This window comes from Megascapheus bottae, chromosome 6 (genome assembly GCF_031878675.1).
Source record: "Megascapheus bottae isolate mThoBot1 chromosome 6, mThoBot2.hap1, whole genome shotgun sequence".
Lineage (NCBI taxonomy): Eukaryota > Metazoa > Chordata > Mammalia > Rodentia > Geomyidae > Megascapheus > Megascapheus bottae.
The window spans coordinates 65,090,551-65,108,727 of NC_143514.1; the positions used below are offsets into that span (position 1 = coordinate 65,090,551).

At 53.4% G+C, this 18,177-nt stretch overlaps 4 protein-coding genes across 9 annotated transcripts; 1 reads left to right on the top strand and 3 right to left on the bottom strand.

Annotated features, from left to right (window-relative positions):
* The first annotated feature begins 13 nt into the window (after positions 1–13).
* Tmem234 (transmembrane protein 234) lies at positions 14–4,064 on the top strand. Of its 2 annotated transcripts, none has more exons than XM_090335353.1 (5): positions 14–58; positions 505–656; positions 1,387–1,453; positions 2,924–3,016; positions 3,970–4,064. In XM_090335353.1, the coding sequence occupies exons 1-5, from the start codon at positions 43–45 to the stop codon at positions 4,035–4,037; spliced, it is 396 nt and encodes a 131-aa protein (XP_090191479.1). In that variant the 5' UTR covers positions 14–42; the 3' UTR covers positions 4,038–4,064. The 2 variants fall into 2 exon arrangements, with proteins under 2 accessions (XP_090191479.1, XP_090191478.1); XM_090335352.1 differs by lacking the exon at positions 3,970–4,064 and adding an exon at positions 3,374–3,786.
* Positions 4,065–4,072: 8 nt separating this feature from the next.
* Dcdc2b (doublecortin domain containing 2B) lies at positions 4,073–9,869 on the bottom strand. 3 transcript variants are annotated; one of them, XM_090335349.1, is made up of 8 exons: positions 9,580–9,869; positions 7,801–7,852; positions 7,267–7,343; positions 6,688–6,819; positions 5,934–6,080; positions 5,800–5,839; positions 5,137–5,269; positions 4,073–4,779 (listed from the first exon to the last, which is right to left on the bottom strand). In XM_090335349.1, the coding sequence occupies exons 1-8, from the start codon at positions 9,843–9,845 to the stop codon at positions 4,550–4,552; spliced, it is 1,077 nt and encodes a 358-aa protein (XP_090191475.1). In that variant the 5' UTR covers positions 9,846–9,869; the 3' UTR covers positions 4,073–4,549. The 3 variants fall into 3 exon arrangements, with proteins under 3 accessions (XP_090191475.1, XP_090191474.1, XP_090191476.1); XM_090335348.1 differs by having other exon boundaries at positions 7,267–7,349; XM_090335350.1 differs by lacking the exon at positions 5,934–6,080 and having other exon boundaries at positions 7,267–7,349.
* A 397-nt stretch (positions 9,870–10,266) lies between these two features.
* Positions 10,267–12,837, bottom strand: Iqcc (IQ motif containing C). Its single transcript, XM_090335355.1, has 5 exons — positions 12,780–12,837; positions 12,256–12,399; positions 11,808–12,060; positions 11,450–11,565; positions 10,267–11,338 (listed from the first exon to the last, which is right to left on the bottom strand). Exons 1-5 carry the CDS (start codon positions 12,819–12,821, stop codon positions 10,961–10,963), a joined length of 933 nt encoding a protein of 310 aa, XP_090191481.1. The 5' UTR covers positions 12,822–12,837; the 3' UTR covers positions 10,267–10,960.
* A 261-nt stretch (positions 12,838–13,098) lies between these two features.
* On the bottom strand, positions 13,099–18,089 carry Ccdc28b (coiled-coil domain containing 28B). 3 transcript variants are annotated; one of them, XM_090335357.1, is made up of 6 exons: positions 17,912–18,089; positions 16,418–16,600; positions 15,151–15,317; positions 14,846–15,036; positions 14,611–14,633; positions 13,099–13,289 (listed from the first exon to the last, which is right to left on the bottom strand). In XM_090335357.1, the coding sequence occupies exons 2-6, from the start codon at positions 16,579–16,581 to the stop codon at positions 13,235–13,237; spliced, it is 600 nt and encodes a 199-aa protein (XP_090191483.1). In that variant the 5' UTR covers positions 16,582–16,600; positions 17,912–18,089; the 3' UTR covers positions 13,099–13,234. The 3 variants fall into 3 exon arrangements, 2 of the variants coding, with proteins under 2 accessions (XP_090191483.1, XP_090191482.1); XR_016535995.1 differs by having other exon boundaries at positions 13,214–13,289; positions 14,611–15,036; positions 17,912–17,992; XM_090335356.1 differs by lacking the exon at positions 13,099–13,289 and having other exon boundaries at positions 14,578–15,036.
* Between the last annotated feature and the right edge of the window lie 88 nt (positions 18,090–18,177).

Below are 18,177 nucleotides of genomic sequence, written 5' to 3' on the forward strand. Positions count from 1 at the left end.
GTCACCACTCGCCTCGTTCCCGGAAGGAGGAGCGGCGTTGCCATGACGGCGTCTCTGGGTGGGTACGGGCGCCGCCCCCCGCGCTCCCTCCCGACCCCCAGCTCTGGGAGCAACCTAGTGACCTGCCCCGCGCCGAGCTCCGGGGCACCTCCAGGCTGAAGGGCGTGAAGGGAAGGAGCGGGGTGCGGGCGGGCGCGGGCGAGCCGGCGGGCGCGGGCGGGGACGTCGGGCGGCCGGGACCCTCCACGCGCGTGCTCGCAGGGCAGGTCCTCGCTCCGGTCCTGGTGGCCGCGCTGTGGGTGGACGTCGGGCGGCCGGAACCCTCCACGCGCGTGCTCGCAGGGCAGGTCCTTAATCTGGTCCTGGTGGCCGCGCTGTGGGTGGACGTCGGGTGGCCGGGACCTTCCACGCGTGTGCTCGCAGGGCAGGTCCTCGCTCCGGCCCTGGTGGCCGCGCTGTGGGTGGACGTCGGGTGGCCGGAACCCTCCACGCGTGTGCTCGCAGGGCAGGTCCTCGCTCTGGTCCTGGTGGCCGCGCTGTGGGGTGGCACGCAGCCGCTGCTGAAGCGGGCCTCCGCGGGTCTGCAGCAGGTTCGGGAGCCGACCTGGGCCCGCCAGCTGCTGCAGGAGATGAAGACCCTTTTCTTGAATGCCCAGGTGCGTCCCTCTCCTTCCCCGCTGAAGAGCAGGGGTCAAGCGGTTGATTTCTGAGCTAACCGGTGCGACCCAGAGTCCCAGCCCCACCTGTGCCCCGAGGAACCTTCCTTGAGGCTCCTCTTGGAACCTCAGTTCCATCAGCAGCAAAATAGGAATTACAATGATAACTAGCCACTTTACGGAGCCGTTGTGAGGTTTAAGAGGGGAGACACATAAAGCTCTTAGTTCAATCAGTACGCTTCAATTAGAATGCTATTATTGCGGTCCTACCCTTTCCAGAGGGAGGGCTTAGGTCCAGCTGGCCCTAGGGGGAAGGTGAGAAGGGCTATGGAGAACTGCCTCTGGTCCCACGTCTGCCAGGGCAGGCTGGTAGGAAAGGCTGGTCAGGACACAGCTCCTTAGGGTTAAGGGCAAGAAGCCATGTGCAAGTGCTGTGTTCGTTCAAAAGAGGGAGGCTGGAGCTGGGACCTGCTTCATAGAGGGGGCAACACTGACACCCAAGCGTTGCAGGATATAGGAAGGATGGAAACCAGTAGAGCTGAGAGAGGGCATTTAAGAGAAAGAGGTAGAGTGGGTCCACTTCTGCTCTAGAAGGACCTCCTCAGAGGACTTCGTGCTCCCTGGACTCCTAGAACTGTCCCTGCCTCTAAGGAAGAGCAGACGCTAGGGGCTCAAAGAAGATGGTGCTGCTCAGTCAGTCATAGTGACGTCACATCTCTCCTGTTTCTAGTACCTGATGCCCTTTCTCCTCAACCAGTGTGGCTCCCTTCTCTACTACCTCACCTTGGCATCGACAGGTGGGTCTCTGCCTAGTGCACCTCAAACACTTTGTTGCCATCAGTAAGGAAGAGTATCTGCTTTGGGTACCCTATTTGTACCCCCCCCCCTTTTTTTTGGCGTTGCAAGGACACAGTAAGTAGGCTGGTATACATAGGGCCAGGCACTAGAGCCGGTCTTGTGCAGCAGCACTTGACACACTTGCTGCCTCGAGTGCTGGCTTTGGTTTTGCTGCAGACAAGTTCTCACTGTGTACCCTAAGTTGGCTTAGAATTTAGAATCCTCCTGCCTGAGCCTCACAAATACTGAGATTATAGGCATGTCACACCATCTCCAGCAATATTCACCTAACCTAATAAAACAATAGTCACTTTTTTTTTTCAGTCCTGGGGCTTGAACTCAGGGCCTGGGCACTGTCCTTGGACACTTTTGCCCAAGGCTAGCACTCTGCCACTTGAGCCACAATGCCACTTCCAGCTTTTCTTAGTATGTTGTACCGAGGAATTAAACCCAGGGCTTTGTGCATGCTAGGCAAGCACTCAACCACTAGGCTATGCTCCCAGTCTTGGTGATTTTAGTCAGAGACTAGCCATAAAAGTGTTAGTTTCTCCTTTCTCTCTTTTCATTATTATTATTATTTGATGCCAGAACTTGAGCTTGGACTCAGGGCCTGGGCACAGTCCCATAGTTTTTTCACTGAAGGCTAGCACTCTACCACTTGAGTCACATCAGTACTTCACATTTTTCTGGTGATGAGAATTTTACGAACTTTTTCTGCCTGGGCTAGCTGATCTTATGTCTCAGCCTGAGTAATTAGGATTACAGGCATAAGCCACCAGCATCTGGCTTTATTTATATTGTGACTGAGTGATATTAAACTTGAGAATCTCTTGCTTCAGCCTTCCAAGTGCTGAGATTACAGATGTTTACTATCAGGCTTAGCTCTGTGTGTGTGTGTGTGTGTGTGTGTGTGTGTGTGTGTGTGTGTGTGTGTGTATTACTGGGGATTGAGCCTATATTCTTGTGTATGCTAAGAAAGGACTAAAAAGGCTTTATCAGTTGAACTAATCTTTTTTTTTGTCAGTCATGGGGCTTGAACTCTGGGCCTGAGCGCTTTCCCTGAGCTCTTTAGCTCAAGGCTACCACCCTACCCCTGGAGGACTACGCCACTTCCATTTTTTCTAGTGGCTAATTGGAGATAAGAGTCTCTTGATTTTAGTGCCTGTGCTGGCTTTAAACCATGATCTTCAGATCTCAGCCTCCTGAGTAGCTAAGATTACAGGTGTGAGCCTCTGAGACTCTTATCTTTACTTAACCACTAGAAAACTGGAAGTGGTGCTGTGGCACAAAGAGATTGAGGGCTAGCCTTGAGTGAAAAAGCTCAGGGACAGTGCCTAGGCCCTGAGTTCAAGCCCTACAATAGACAAAAAAAATTGTGACTAGAAAGGCATTTTTTCATCTCCGGGATTCTTCTTATTCTGCCTCCCCAGATCTGACTCTAGCTGTGCCCATCTGTAACTCTCTGGCCATTGTCTTCACACTGATTGTTGGGAAGGTCCTTGGAGAAGATATTGGTGGAAAAGGTAAGTAGGCTCCTGTGAGTATGGGATGCAGCTTCCTAGAGTCCATCCTTCATGAGCGGAAGAGGAGGGGCCTTCTTCCGTCCTGCCTTTCCTCTGAAGCTCTCCTACCTCCTGGTGGCCATCAGTTTCCTTCCTGCAGTCTAGGGGTAGGAATGAGGACAGACCCCATCTGAGCCTATCTCAGCCCTGCGCCAGTTCCTTCCTACTGGCCTGGATAGGCTCAGAGCCCCTTGATTTATTTTTCTTTTTTGGTGGCACTGGAGTTTGAACTCAGGAGCTTGCATTTTCTAGGTGAGCACTCTGCCACCTTAGTCATACCTCCAGTCTGAGTCCCTTAATGTCTGCCCTTTATCCCAGGAGCGGTTGCTGGCATGGTGCTCACTGTAACAGGAATTACACTTTGCATTACAAGCTCAGTGAGCAAGTCCCAGGGACCACCATCTACCTTGTAGTGGGCTAACTCCCACCTCCAGCTCTGCCATCACCAAGAAGCTCTTGGGCCATGGGCGTAGGTGGTGAGCCAGTGGGCCCAGCACTTGCTCTCCCCAAGCCTCAGCTTCCTCATCTTGTATGGGGACATCTACCTCGTGCAACACAGTAAGGTTTTTAACCTTTGAGTCGTGTACAGCTGCTGGGATTCAGTGCAGGAGACTTGCTCCTTATCCTTAGCAGCTATTCTGCCCAGCAGCTCTCTTCCTGTTGTTATCTCAGGCAGCCACTATTCATTTGACCTGTTCTGGACTGTTATGGTCGGCAGAGCCCTGGCTTCATGGAAAGGGCAAGCTGCCGTCTCTGAACCAGAAATGTGACCAGGAGGTCTCCAGGGTTCTGTCAGAGTACCTCACTGACATGGGTGAAACTGAGGGGGAAAGGGTGTAAGACGGATGGGCTGCTAGGCACCTGTCTGTCCATGAGGAGGTGAAATTACCTTACTGCCAACCCCTCTCAAACAGACAGCTGTGAGCCTGGCACCAGCTACCTGCAACACCCAGCACAACTGGCCACTTGCAGCCTTCAATAAATCTGCAGTAAACACAGAAGTTAATAAGTGTTCTTTTATTGTAATCAACCTGCCCCACCTTTGTGGCCTCTCCCAAATTCAGCTCAAGATTCCTTTCTCTGGCCAAGAATCTGACCTGAGGATCTAGTCTCTCCAGCAGGAGATGTGTGACCAGAGAGGAAAGAAGACTGCTGGACTGTGGGCTTAGGGACAAGAGGATGGGGAGGATTTGAGGAGGCCACATCCCCTGTGACTCCATGAGAGACATGGTTGGTGAAAGACAAAAGATGACTATTAAGTCCTTGTCCCTAGTTTCTGTGTGGAGCTCTTTGGCTCTCCAGATGGCCGAGTGTGGACTGAGGCTGAAGATGCAGCTTTAGCCTATGGCTGGCCTTCCAAGGACAGGGCTTCTTCCACTTTCTGTGCTGCCCTCTGGAGAAGGTGGAGAGCCATAAGTAGGTCTGCCTACAGCCCCAGCCAGGAGATCCCCAGCCCCAGAAAAAGAGCACTAGAGATTAGAAATTGCTCCCTCATTAAGAAGTCAAGCTTTGAGAGTAAGAGATCCGCTTACAGTCCCAGGGAGAGGACTGTTCTGTGGTCCCCCGCTGCCAGTTCAGAGCTCCTCCTATTTCCGATTCCACTTTCATCCATTGGCCTACCTGATCCAGAGGCTCCTCTGTCTGCCTGTCTTCATCATCTGCGACTTCCTGGGCCCCTGCTGTCTCTTTCCTTGGGTGAGGAGCCCTGTACACTCCCTTAACTCCTAGTGAGGGAAGCAACTTTGGCTGAAAACCAGTGGTGCAAGGGTCCACAGCCTCCTTTGTCTTCTCTCCCAGCCCATTTCTCTCCCTTGAGCCTTGTTCCAAAGGAGCAGACCTTTGGCTCCCAACCCAAACCCGTGTAACCCCTGAAGCCTCGTGGCTGAGTGAATTATTGCCACCTCTATGTGCTTTCACATGGCAAGTCCCTTTTGAGAGGCAAGGGGTTTGACATGCAGGTGGGGTGACTGTTATTCTGAGGTTTTCTGCCCCTGGCAACCCCCCTCACCCCCCTTCCCATAGCATCAGCATGAGGTGCAGGCAAAGGCCTTGGGTTTGGTCCCGCTCTTGGACTGCCTCACCTGATGGAAATGAGAGAGTAGGGAGAGTGTTTCTTGACTGAATAGCCAGCTGGGGTCTGGCATAGAAAGTAGAGGGCTCACTTTGTCCTGCTGCTTCCTCTGGACAGTGCAGTGTGACTGGTGCCCTGTGGCCCTGCGGGTATAGAAGGGACCCTGGCTACTGGCTGGTCTCACTTTTCCTATTCCCAGTTCAGGCTCCAGTGTCCCAGTGCCTAAGGGAGCTTGAGAAAGGAAGTGTTGTCATCTTCTCAGCCCAGACCCTCCCCCATTGTCCCTTCTTCCCATCGGATTGCCTATGGATAGACAACAGCTGGCACTGGAAAATACCCAAGTGAAGCCAGACTGCCCCACCCATGTGCCTATGCTCACTGACTGATCTGGAAGTGCACAGGCCTAGAAGAGAATGGGGAGCTGTGGTCCCCTTAGGCCCTCCTAGGCCAGGTGTGCCAGTTCTCTCCCAGCATCCTGCATCGCGGGATGTTAGATTCTGCAACCCATCCTGCAAGTCACAGTTCATCCTAAACTTGCTGAGCTGCCATTTCACCTGTTGACAATAGGGATAATCTTGTTTCATGAGATAATTGAGAAGGTGCAGTGAGATTGGACCAGAGTTCTCAATTACTCCCCTTCCTTCCCACCCCACTGGGACCCTGGGTTACCTACCCCCTGCCTGTGGGGCCTATTCTTTGGGTTCAGGGGATACCTGCAATGAAAGGAGAGGCTTATGGTGGGTAAAGAGTAAGCGGACATAGCTCTGCTGCAGCCATACCCAGTGCCCTGGGCCTCCCAGTACATACCAGCAGCCCCTGGGCAGGGAGGGGCTGGGCACCAGCAGCTCCAGATAAGGCAGGGCCTTGAAATCATCTTCTCCCACAGCTACATAGTAATGGCCATTCACAAGTGCTGTCCCTGCAGACAGTGGGACCCCCTCCAGTGTGCAGAGTCTAGGGGAGAGACGAGAGCCAGCGGGCCAGATGCTGCTTCAGACTCAGCAAACAGTGGAAGTGCAGGTTACAGCTACTCCAGGATGCCCTCTGGCCTCTGGAACCTGGCACCTATGTTCTGCCCTGGCTCCGAGAGGTGGGCCAAAGGGACCTTTCCCTATGCCACAAGAAGTCCCACTGGGGAAGTGGCACTTTGGCTCAAGGGGTACAGCAATAGCCTTAAGCTGAAGAGTTCAGGGACAGTACCCAGGTCTAGAGATCAAGCCCCATGACCAATTAAATAAAATCCCACTAGGGCTGGGAGTTTGCCCTAGTGGTAGAGTGCTTGGCTAGCATACGCAAAGACCCAGGTTCAATTCCTCGGTATTACATACATAGAAAAAAGCTGGAAGTGGTGCTGAGGCTCAAGCCCAGGACTAGAGCCCAGCTCTAGCCTTGAGAAAACTTAAGGACAGTGCTCAGGCCCTGAGCTCAAGCCCAGGACTGCCCCCCCCCCCCAAAAAAAAAGTCCCACTGAAAGGAGCATACCTTCCCTTGGCCTTTTCATGTATTACTGAAACCAGCAGAGACTCTGGGGACTTTGGGCCTCTGCCTCTTCCATACTCACGTGTGCACAGCCCCACTCTGCAACTTGGCTTTCTCAGTCAGGAGCTTCAACACAGTTGCCCATTCCTTAATGGCAGCCTGAGACAGCTTCAGACTAAATGGGGGACTTAGCAGGTCCCCATTCCTGAACACACTAAGACAAAGGACAACAGGTAAGAGGAGGAGCCCCCAGGATGAGAAGACCACGTGAGCCACAAGACTCTAAGAACCACTGTGCCAATCCACTTTTGTGTGTGTGTGGGTAATGGGGCTTGACCTCTGGGCCTGGGTGCTGTCCCTAGGCTCTCCAGTTCAAGGCTACCACCCTACCCCTGAGCTACAGCCCCATTTCCCATATTCTAGAATTAATTGAAGATAAGAGTCTCAACATTCTTTAGTGCCCGGGCTGGCTTTGAACCATGATCCTCAGATCTCAGCATCCTGAGTAGCTAGGATTACAGGTATGAGCCTCCACGCCCAGCTGCCAATCCACTTTTACCCACCAATTATTCTTAATCTCCTACCAGTAACTGGGGGCTCCTGGAAAAAAGCCATCCCACCCAATGTTCATGGTATCTCTGCCTCTTGTTCCCTGACTCACTGGATGTAGCAGAGGGCACCTGCAGGAGCCCATTGTCCAAGGGCCGCATTACACGGGTAGCAAGTCCTGGGAGGGTCCTGAAACTCAAGTGAGACCCCCGATTGGAAGAGGTAAGGGCTTTGGTTGTGGGGGGTTAGTCTAATGATCATGGGGTAAGGTGGAACCAGCTGGGCGGGAAAGGGGGAAAGGAGGGAGGAAACTAGTCACGCTTTCCACTCAAGGGTTTCCAGTCCTCTCACAACCTCCCCAACCTCCTCCCATGAGTGTTTCATAAATCCCCCTTTCCTTTGGGAGGTCCACAGCCTGGAGGTGAGGTGAAAGACTGGAGTAGGGATTGGGGCTAGCAACATCTTCCAGTTCCACTCCCAGGAAGTATAGCAGCAGGCTCCAGATACAGAGGTGGAGAGGCAGAGCGGGCCCCAGGGAACCAGAAGCTCTTGTTTCTTGCAGAACCCCTGACCTCCCAGCCAAATTGGTGCAATCCCAAGAGGGGCGGGAAGACGTAGACTCAGGCCAGCCTCTTCTAGGACTCACTTGTGGTCTGCCGCGCTTCCCACCAGGCTTCTTCCCTCCTGGGGGTAAATAACTGAAAGGACAAATGGGGTCTTGGTCACCTTGAGGCTTCCATAGTCCAGCAGCTTCCAGACAGTGGAGATAAGGCCCAGGGCCCAAGATTCCCCTTCCACTTTTTTTTTTTTTTTTTTTTTTTGGTCAGTCATGAGGCTTGAACTCTGGGCCTGGGCACTGTCCCTGAGCTCTTCAGCTATCCATGAGCTAGCACTCATCACTTGAGCCACAGTGCCACTTCCGGTTTTCTGGTGATTAAGTGGACATAAAAGTCTCAAGGATTTTGTGCCTAACTGGCTTTGAGCTGTGATCCTCAGATCTCAGCCTCCTGAGTAGGTAGGATTACAGGCGTGAACTACTGGCACCCGCTTCCCCTCCCACTTTTTTTTTTTTTTGGCCAGTTCTGGGCCTTGAACTCAGCGCCTAGGCACTGTCCTTGGGCTTTCTCAAGGCTAGAGCTCTACCACTTGAGCCACAGCACAATTTCTGGCTTTTTTTCTATGTATGTGGTACTGAGGAATAGAACCCGGGTCTTCATGCATGCTAGGCAAGCACTCTACCACTAGGCCAAACTCCCAACCCCCGCTCCCACTTTTTAAGTTCAGAAACACGTAGACACTTAAACCTGCCCCAAGTGCTGATGCAGGTTGGAAATCCAGACAGGTCTCAAGACAGACACAAACTGTAAGGTTAAAGTGAGAAAACAAGCACATTCAACATCCTACAAGATCTCCAGAACTTTTTTTTTTTTTTGATGGGTCATGGGGCTTGAACTTGTCTAGGCACTTTCCCTGATCTCTTCAGCTCAAGGCTAATGCCCTACCCTTGAGCCAAGCCCCACTTCCCGTTTTCTAGAGTCTCAGGTCCTTTTTATGCCTGGGCTGGCTTTGAACCTTGATCCTCAGATCTCAGCCTCCTGAGTAGCTAGGATTACAGGTGTGAGCCACCACATCCAGCGATCCCAGGACTGCTGCATTCACCAGGCAGGTGATTTCACTTCACTGGACATGAGACTCTGAGAAGTGAAGTGACCAAGCCCAAATGCTTTATCTAGCTTGCTCCTGACTTCTAGCTTCTTCCATTTTGGAGAAGACCATGGCTGAAGACTCATTGCCCAAGTTAGGAGCCAAATTTTTTTTTTTTTTTTGCCAGTCCTGGGCTTGAGCTCAGGGCCTGAGCACTATCCTTGGGCTTTCTCAAGGCTAGAGCTCTACCACTTGAGCCTCAGCACCCCTTCCGGCTTTTTGCTATGTATGTGGGGTACCGAGGAATTGAACCCAGGTCTTCGTGCATGCTAGGCAAGCATTCTACCACTAGGCCAAACTCCGGGCCCTAGGAGCCAAATTTGAATGAAAGCTCCAATGCCAAATTCCCTGGAGAGGGAGTTGGTCTTCTCCTAACAGGAGAATTTGAGGTATCTGAACACGTGGGGAGGAAGCAGACATATTTAGTGTTAGTGATATTAGGAGATTTGATTAAGAACTTTCAGGAGAAGGTTCAACCTGTGGAGTCGCCTTCCCACAGCTGGCCCTAGCTAATCACAACATAAGCCTTAGTAACAAACAGAATTGAATCTAATTTTCAGCTTAACTACTTGCTGTTTATGTGGCCTTGGGCAGATTTTTACTGCGTCTGCCTCCTTCCAGGTTAGGGGAAAGCCTGCTACCCACACAGTCAACACTGGGTAGGAGCCACTGGTACCGCTCCTCCCTCCCTAGGCTTTTGAATCAACCCCAGCCCACTCACGAGAGCTTGTGGAATCTTTCGAAGCCAGCAGCCACATACTGCCCTCCATTCTGTAGGTCTGCCAGGTCGGTGATAGGGTGGCCATGACAAGGCGTATAGAGGGTGCGTACAGCCAGTGAGGCTTGTATGGCTGATGTTACATCATAAAGAAAGGCCTCCATGGTGGGGTAGCGGCGTTGAGTCACCACCAGCTGGCGGCCTGGGGAGAAAGGGTCCCCATTTCTATACACCACTACTCTTTTGGCCATTGATCTGCTACTGGTCATAGTGTACGCTCAGCCAGAGACGCAGAGCGGTTGCCAAGTAACTAAGGCAAAGTTGGGAGTCGTGCCAATCAGAGGTAAAGTTCATGCTCTCACTCACAGAGGCAGGGAGAGCATCTCCCAAAGCAACTCTCCCTGCCTTTCTGACGGGTCAGGGCTCTGTGGGACATCACTGGAGCAGGAAGACTTGGAGTTCCATGTAAGGGAGAGCCCATTTAAGCAGACATTCCAGTCCTCTCTAGAGCTGGGCCATTCTGAAACCCATCAGATGAGATCAAGGTGGGGGTGGAGGGACAGATCAGCTTGAAGGCTGTTCTCCAAGGAGCATAGCTAGCTGGCCTTAGGGATAATGTCTTTTACTAGTGATTAGTGAACAGGAGGTCCATAAGCTGTTCTGGCAGGAGAGAGATGAAAGCAGCCAAGATGAATCAGTAGAAACCTTTATTATCCTCCAAGCCTCCCACTGTTTTCACCAGGGAATTTCACCTGAAATTTGGATTGAGCCACAGGGAGAGGATGAAAGGGGGGATTCACCCTCCTTGTATTTCAGCCACCTCTCTCCTGCAGCTTCTCTTGAGTCCATTAGCCCTAATGGCTGAGGACAGAAGCAGGAGGTAAGGCTGGTACCAGGAAGGCAGGACAAGGGCCTGTTTTCCTCATCACATGTTCACAAGTGCAGCCTGTTCCTTCCCTGGTCCCCCTTGTCTAGCCTGGTGCTCCCCCTTTCCATGATCTGCCCTCCCCTGGATTCTTTCCTGTCTAGACTGGTTCTGGACAGTTTGAAGACAGGTGGCCCTCCAGTTTTCTCATCCTTCATAAGTTCACTGGAGGCTGGAGGTTCCATCTTTGGACCATCTAGCTACCTCCAAGGGGTCTAAGCCCATGGAGGGTTTTGTTTTTTTCCTGAGATCCAGGCTTCCATGTTCCAACCCTGGCAAGATCCCATCCAGACTCCCATTGGTTGTTGGGGAGGCCTATCCTCTGTAGCCTGGCTCTCTGCAGACAGTGCTTTGTGGTTTGACCTTCTGGGAGACTTGTCCTTGACAGCTGTGTTCCAGCCTTCCTGGAACAGGGCTCCTAGACTGGAGGCCCCTGAAGATCTGATCCCCGGAGGAGCTTCATCTGCTGCAGGCAGAGCTTTTCAAAGGCCTATCCACCACGGTCTGGCCCTTAGGCACACCTGTTCTCTCCAGCCTGGTTGGCTGGTGGTATAACAGGTGTGGTCCAGCCTTCTTACAACTGCTATGTTTAGCCCCAGCAGTGGTTTTGTTTGCAGTGATCTGACTTTCTGAGAATTTTTGGGATTTGTCCCTCTTGCAGGAGTCATAGTCCAGCTCTCCCATGGTCCTGTCTCTGTAGGATAGGTCCTCCAGCAGTGGGCTTGGTTGTGACCAGAGCTTCTCACAAGCTTGTCGCCCTTGGTGTGAACACAGGCTGGGCTTGTCTCTGTTCTTGTCTGTTTCTGGGGATCTCAGTGTTTGTTTAAGAATTAGGTACTGTGGGGAGAAAACAGATACTGCATCATGCAAGCTTGTTTAGGCATAGCAGGGCCTCTCCCAAGCCCCACCCATGGCCCATCCAGAAAAGAGTTCCAAGTTAGCATCTACCTCCTTTCGGCTGTTGATGGCCTGTTGTAGCCACAACAGTTCCATAGCCAAGTGGCTTTGGTGGTCCTGGAGTTCTTGGAGCTCATACTGGCTATGAGCTCCTGGACTTGTGGCTTCTTTGGAGAAAACAACAGCATGATTTGAGGTGTAGACACTAGGAGTAGATTTATCTGTGGGTTCTGGCAACACTTTGCTCCCCACCCAATGTGTTTCCCCTAACCAGGAACCAGGAGGGAGGGAGGGAAAGAGGAAGGGAGCTTACCTAGCAGATCCCTTTTGTTTTCAGATGGAAAGCTAAGGCCTTTCTTTCTCAGAGAGGATCAATCAGGGGCTTGCCCTGAGCTAGGCAGAGTGGTACCTGGGTTCTCCATCCTGGAAATGGAGTTATCTCTGGTTTTCTCTTGGCTGGGTTTTCTGGCTTGTTTTCTCTGCTCAGCCCGAAGCCAGGGGCCGTCATTTCTGCAGGGAAGACTTTCTAGATCTGATGGATTCTCTCCTGGTTTCTTCAGCATCATCTCCTCCCAGATGGCCCTTTTCTCAGATTGTCTCCATAGTTCCTGCTCTGGATTTTGCACCCTCTCTCTTGCTTTCCACGAGCTGTGCGATTTTGCCTTTTAAGAAAGCAGAGAGGTCTGAGGGCCCCAGAACTAAGTCTCTGCATATAATGGGGGAGTGATTAAGCAAAGAAGTAGGCACACTTAAGGACTAGTGAGAGGCTTGTCATCAGTAAGAGTGGGTTCTAATATTCCCTTGCATCCCTGCCACATCCTCCTTCCCTTCCCTTGCCCTCCTGGGAGGTGCACTACCTCTGGGAGGAACCGGGGTCTGGGGATCCAGCCCGATGTCCACTGCAGTGTGCTCAGGTCGCCCTCAATCTCTTGCACAACCGCCTCATACTCAGCTCGCAGGCTCTGGAGCTGCCGCCGGACCAAGAAGCCCCGGATGCAGGCCTGATGTGGAGACCAAAAGGAGAGGAGGCCTCATCATCACCTTAGGAAAGGGGGATTTTCCCGGAGTCATCCCAGGGCCTGCTAGCGGGGCCACAGCCACCCGGAGAAGAGTGACGGGGTGCGCGGGGACTCCGGGAGGTCAAGGGAGAGGGCTGGCCGCCGCCTCCTCCTCCTCCTCGCTTCAAGTCCTTCCATCCGGAGCCCCGCCCGGCACGAGCGAGGGGGTGGCTGGGGGGCACCGTGCTCTCCGCGTTCTTCAGTGCGGGCCGGGGGACGGCATGTCCAGAGGCTGGCTCGCGGGATGGGGACTGAACGTGACGGCCTCCCGCAGCAGGAAGGTCCGAGACCCCAGCTCACTCCCCACCCCGCCCGCCTCGAACCTGTAACACCGACACCCTCCGCAGTAACAGCTCCCGATCCATGCTAACGCCAACGGCCCGACGGCGCACAGTGCGCCTGCGCGGTGCGTCCGGGCGGCGGCGGCGGCGGCGGCGGCGACAACACCGAGCATGCGCACACACCAGGCCCCGCCCCGCCGGGCTGTGTTCCTCCAGTTCAGCCTCCGCCCCGCTCAGCGGTGTGGATCCGGGCGACACCCACCCCACGCGCAGCCCGAGCGGGGCCCACAGGCCGCGGGTGCCGCGCAGCCGTTTCTCGGCGAGGAGAGACGTAAAGAGGGAAAGGAGGACACGGAGCCACTTGGTTTCTTTTGGTTTAATTCCATCCAGCGTCCCCCATCTCCATAGCACCTGGGGGGCTGCGGAATCGGCTCCGAGTTGGTTAAGAAGTCACAGTTTAAGGGGAACGTGGGTGAGGCGTCGGCCTGCGTCCGCCCCTACGCAGACGGCTGCTCCTCGGGCTCGGCGTTCTCGGCCAGGTGCAGCTTCTGTCTGTGCCAGTCAAGGACTGTGCCGCTTCGACTCCACCCGACAGGCCGTGCCTGAGGTCGCGCGCGTGCGTGCGTGCGTGCGTGTGTGTGTGTGTGTGTGTGTGTGTACAGGCCGTGCCTGAGGTCCCCGGCTCCCTGCCTGTGTGTGTGTCAGTCAACAGACTTTGTCATGTGTTGGCGTCACCTGAAGTACTACTAGATTGGAGGAGCCGGCCGTGGAGCTGTGGCTCCACTGTGGGAGAGTGCCAGCCCTGAGAAACAAAACAAAAAACTTCAGCAACAGTGCCCAGCCTGGAGTTCAAACCCCAAGACTGGCACCCACCACAAAAATTTATTTATTACCAGACCTGGGGCTTGAACTCAGGGCATAGGTTCTGTCCTTGGACACTTTTTGCTCACGGCTAGCACTCTGCCATTTGAGCCACAGCGCCTCTTCCAGCTTTTTCTGTGTATGTGGCACCAAGGAATGGAACCCAGGGCTTGGTGCGTGCTGGCTAGGCACTCTACCACCAGGCCATGCTCCGGGCCCCAAAATCTTTAATTTAAAACAAAATTGGGGGGGAGGGCTGGAGCGTGGCCTAGTGGTAGAGCGCTTGCCTAACATGCACGAAGCCCTGGGTTCCATTCCTCAGTGCCACATACACAGAAAAAGCGGAAAGTGGTGCTGTGGCTCAAGTGGTAGAGTGCTAGCCTTGAGAAAGCCCAAGGACAGTGTTCAGGCCCTAAGGGACTGGCAAAACAAACAACAAACAAACAAAAAACGTTAAAAGATTTTGTTGTTGTTGTTGTTTAAGCTGGTAAGCTGGTCAGGGAGGGGCCCTGAGCTTTTGTTTTGTTTTGTTTTGGTTTTTTGCTCAAGGGCTCTACAATGCTCTCCCACTTTTAGCCCCAGCCCACTTCCGCTTTCCTGGTGGCTAACGGAAGAGAAGACTCGCACAGACTTTCCTGCCTGCGCTGACGTTGAGCTGTGAGCCTCAGGTCTCAGCCTCCTGAGTAGCTAGGATTGCACAGGTGAGCCACCAACTCCCATCAAAGTAAAGACTTTGACCAGTAGGAAAAACATTCCCTATGTCGTTTTCCTCCTCCTCTTTCGGACACTCTGTGCTGATCTCTTTGGGTGGGGTTGGTCTGTGGCTAATACTGAGTAAGACTGTTGCTTATGTGTGGATGAATACTCCCAGAGGGAGGTGGAGAAACTGGCCTCATATCCTCCCTCATCCTTGCCCCATTGGGAACACACACACACACACACACACACACACACACACACACACACACACAGAGGCATAGACTTTTATCAGGTTCCTTGGCTCAAAGGATACATGGAATTACTAAGATCTTCCAGCTATCAACAAAAAGAAAAAGAGGGTTTCATCAGGAGATCAGAACAAACCCAGGTGTTCTTTCACCTCTTCTGGTGGAAGCTGTGGGCCCCAAATTTCTTGGATCCATGTACCCCCATCTTCTCACCAGGAACCAGGAATGGCCTTGGGAACATGTACCTCCCACCCCAATCCGGGGACCCCAGGATACAAAGTGCCCAGCTTTACGACCCACATTGCTAAGCAGCTGGTCCAGGTTTCGATCAGCCATCGTCTTCTTCTGTTCCTCCGGCAACCCCTCAGTGACCCCATCCTCTTCTTCATCCTCCTCCTCCTCACCACACACATCCAGGCTAAAGTGCAGCCGGGCCAGCTTCTCCTGCATTTCTCGCACATGCTCCAATTGCTCAAAGGAGCATTCCTTCCCTGAACAGCCAGTGTATGAGCCCTGGTAGCCCGGGGTGCCGGCCCCAGGCATACCTCAGAGACCAGAGCCTCCAGCCCCAGTCTCATCCCCTCTCTGCCCAGCCCAAGGCTCACCAAAGGCCTGCAGTCGTCCGGAATGGAAATCATTGAGTAAGTTCAGCAGTCCCCCTTCCATCTCATAGACGTCAGTCACCTCGGTCAGGAAAGAGTGCTGCAGGGGAGTGCCTGCAGAGCCAGCCCCGCCTCCAGCCAGCACAGGCCTGCATTTCTCCTTGCCTACTCTGGATAAAATGGACATGACCATTGTCACAAGGGGCAGTGCTGCCAGGTACCCCTAGATCTCCACTGCCATTTGTGCGTTCATTCATCGGTCCATTCACTCATCTAAGTAAGGTTATTATGGGCTGTGCAATGATGGTTCACATCAGGAATCCTAACTGCTCAGGAGGCCGAGATCTAAGGATCACTGTATAAAGCTAGCTGGAGTAGGAAAGTACATGGGACTTTTAGCTCTAATTAAGCAGGGGAAAAAAAGCCAAAAGTGGAGGTGTGGTTGAAGTAGTAAAGTGTTAATTTTGAGTGAGAAAGCTAAGGGACAATACTCAGACTTTGAGTTCAAGCCCCCCCCCCCCAAACAGTTATTGTTCTGCCTTTGCTCTGGGCACCAGGATTGGTAGAGGGAAAGAAATAAGTAAAAGGGAGAAGGTAAGAGGCCCCAAACAAGTCTTTCGCTGGGCACAAGTGGCTCATGCCTATAATCCTAGCTACTTAGGAGGCTGAGACCCAGAGGATTGGAGTTCAAAGCTAGCTCGAGCAGAAAATTCCAGGAGAGCCGAGCACTGGTGGCTCATGCCTGTAACCCTAGCATCACTGAGCTCTTTTATTCAAGGTTAGTGCTCTACCACTTTGAGCTACAACTCCATTTTTCTGGTGGTTATTTGGAGATAGGAGTCCCACAGACTTTCCTACCTAAGCTGGCTTTGAACCGAGATCCTCAGATCTCAGCCTCCTGAGTAGCTAGAATTACAGGTGTGAGCGACCAATGCCTGGCTTAGAACATTTTTTTTTTCCTCAGTGTGACCAACAGGCTCATCTGACCTTCACTTCCTGAGATGGCAGGTTGCTTTCTCTCTCTTCCAGGCACAGCCTCAGTGTACAGCAAGTGGCCTGCCTGCTTGGCCTTTTCCCCTTGAACTTGATCATAAGCACCAGCCTGGCCCAAGTTATCTCTGAGTGCTCAGGGATCAGCTGGAGCCAGCTCAGAGGGGAGCCAGCACATTGCTTAGTAGCTAAAGGCTGAGAGATCTCCATTCCCTCACCTTCCTCTCTTTAATGCTCGGCCCTAAGCTGAGGTCCTTCCCTCCTTCCCTTCTGTACCTACCTCTTGAACTTGGCACGCTGTTTTGGGGATGGCAGATGAGGGAGTCCCAGGGCCAATGAGCCGCTGTGGCTGGTGGGCACAGGGACCCTCCTTAGTGTGCCTGGGGCCTGGGCTGGCTGGGTTAGGCAGGGCTTGGGACTCCGTTTCTTCTTTTTGTCATCCATTGGGTACCGGGCCTCAGGCCTGGGAAGGAAGCAACCTCTCTGAGCTAGTGAGGGTCAACTTCTGAGCGCTGCCAAGGAAGGGCCCTGGAGTTTGAAAATGTGTCCTCTCAAAACTGGTCCTCTGGGGCCGGGAGTTTGGCCTAGTGGTTAAAGTGCTTGCCTAGCATTCACGAAGACCCGGGTTCGATTCCTTGGTACCACATACATACAAAAAAGCCGGAAGTGGTGCTGAGGCGCAAGTGGTAGAGCTCTAGCCTTGAGAAAGTCCAAGGACAGTGCTCAGGCCCTGAGCTCAAGCCCAGGACTGGCAAAAAATAAATAAATAAATATTAAAAAAAAAAAAAACAAAAAAAATTGGTCCTCTGTCTGTGCAGCGCCAGGTGGCAGTGCCACTTTCTGGGATCAAGGATGTGCACCTGAAGCACCAGTGAAGGTCCACCTGAAGCGTGGTTCTGTGAAAAGGCTAGCCAGCCACAGTTAGTGGGGCGCTGCTGGGGTTTCCTGCCTGGAGGTCCATGCAGGAAGAGACAGGTGGATACAAGCCGGCAGGTGCTGCGCTGAGGCTTAGGGGTCCCCTGCCAAGGCCCACTGTTTAGCAACTGCTACAGCTCACGTCATGCTGTCCAGCTCCATATGACCAAGGTGGGGGTGCTGGCCCCTGGCAAGGCCACAGTGTCAGGCAATGACCACCAGGCCAGGGTGGGTGTTGTGAGCCGGAGCACAGGGCCGGGCTCAACGTGGGCCCCATTAGAAACTGCCATCCTTCTCCTTCCATTCTACATCCACCTGCCCCTGCCAGGGCTCCTCACATGTTCCTTGGGACAATTTCAATGGCTTTGCCTTTTCAGACAGAAAGTCCCTGCAATGGGTAGGCAGGCAGTTGGCTGCCTGAGCCTCCAACAATGGCTGAGCCTGTGACTGGCACAGCTTAGCCAGCTTCCCCATCCAGCCCCCTACCCCCCCCCCGCACCCCCCTCCCGTCCCTGCTCTGCTGGGACCCTCTCCAGGAGCCTCATTCCAGATTGCTGTCCCCAACCCCACCACACTCCATTTAAAGCAGACATACATAGCGGGCTGGCTGGCACCAAATGGGTGGGTCTGGGGCGTGGTGGAAAAGGACAGGGGGTGAATCTTCTGCTGCACCCTAAAGCAGCTTGACCCAGTGACTGATTTGACAAAACTGAAGCAGGAGTCCCCAGCCTCCCCACCCCCTTCCCAGCTCTTTCAGTGAGCACCAAAAGAAAGCCCAGCTCCGGAGCCAGAGCCAGGCCCAGAGGAGCCAGTGTTGCCCTCCACCCCCACCTCACCCTCCTCCCTTGGGGCAACTGACCTGAAGGGTTGGAGTCCGGAGATGCCCGGGTGCAAGCTCTCTCCACCAGGCCGGAGCGCTTCCCCTAGGAGCGGGGCTGGTGGTGGCAGCTCAGCAGACTGGAAGTGATTTGCATTTAAAGAGAAAGTGGCCTTCTTTGAGATTGGGGATGCAACAGCGATCCTGCATTTGCTAAGCTGCTATTCTCACCCCTCTTAAATCCAACTGAGCTAGGGGGACCCTGTTAAGTCATGTGATAACTGACTTAAAATACGTTCCCCTTTCCA

Excerpts from the sequence above, each read along its gene's own strand:
- Tmem234 (XM_090335352.1), top strand. Across the intron at positions 657-1,386 it reads CCCTTTTCTTGAATGCCCAG|TACCTGATGCCCTTTCTCCT; the intron begins GTGCGTCCCTCT and ends TCCTGTTTCTAG. Across the intron at positions 1,454-2,923 it reads CCTCACCTTGGCATCGACAG|ATCTGACTCTAGCTGTGCCC; the intron begins GTGGGTCTCTGC and ends CTGCCTCCCCAG.
- Dcdc2b (XM_090335348.1), bottom strand. The coding sequence starts at position 9,845 with ATGACCAGTAGCAGATCAATGGCCAAAAGAGTAGTGGTGTATAGAAAT. Across the intron at positions 7,853-9,579 it reads GAAAGATTCCACAAGCTCTC|TTATTTACCCCCAGGAGGGA; the intron begins GTGAGTGGGCTG and ends TTGTCCTTTCAG. Across the intron at positions 6,081-6,687 it reads CAGAGTGGGGCTGTGCACAC|ACTCTGCACACTGGAGGGGG; the intron begins GTGAGTATGGAA and ends TCTCTCCCCTAG.
- Iqcc (XM_090335355.1), bottom strand. The coding sequence starts at position 12,821 with ATGGATCGGGAGCTGTTACTGCGGAGGGTGTCGGTGTTACAG. Across the intron at positions 12,061-12,255 it reads GACCCCGGTTCCTCCCAGAG|GCAAAATCGCACAGCTCGTG; the intron begins GTAGTGCACCTC and ends CTTTCTTAAAAG. Across the intron at positions 11,339-11,449 it reads CCATCAACAGCCGAAAGGAG|TACCTAATTCTTAAACAAAC; the intron begins GTAGATGCTAAC and ends TTCTCCCCACAG.
- Ccdc28b (XM_090335356.1), bottom strand. The coding sequence starts at position 16,581 with ATGGATGACAAAAAGAAGAAACGGAGTCCCAAGCCCTGCCTAACCCAG. Across the intron at positions 15,318-16,417 it reads CAGCGTGCCAAGTTCAAGAG|AGTAGGCAAGGAGAAATGCA; the intron begins GTAGGTACAGAA and ends CATTTTATCCAG. Across the intron at positions 15,037-15,150 it reads CGGACGACTGCAGGCCTTTG|GGAAGGAATGCTCCTTTGAG; the intron begins GTGAGCCTTGGG and ends CTGGCTGTTCAG.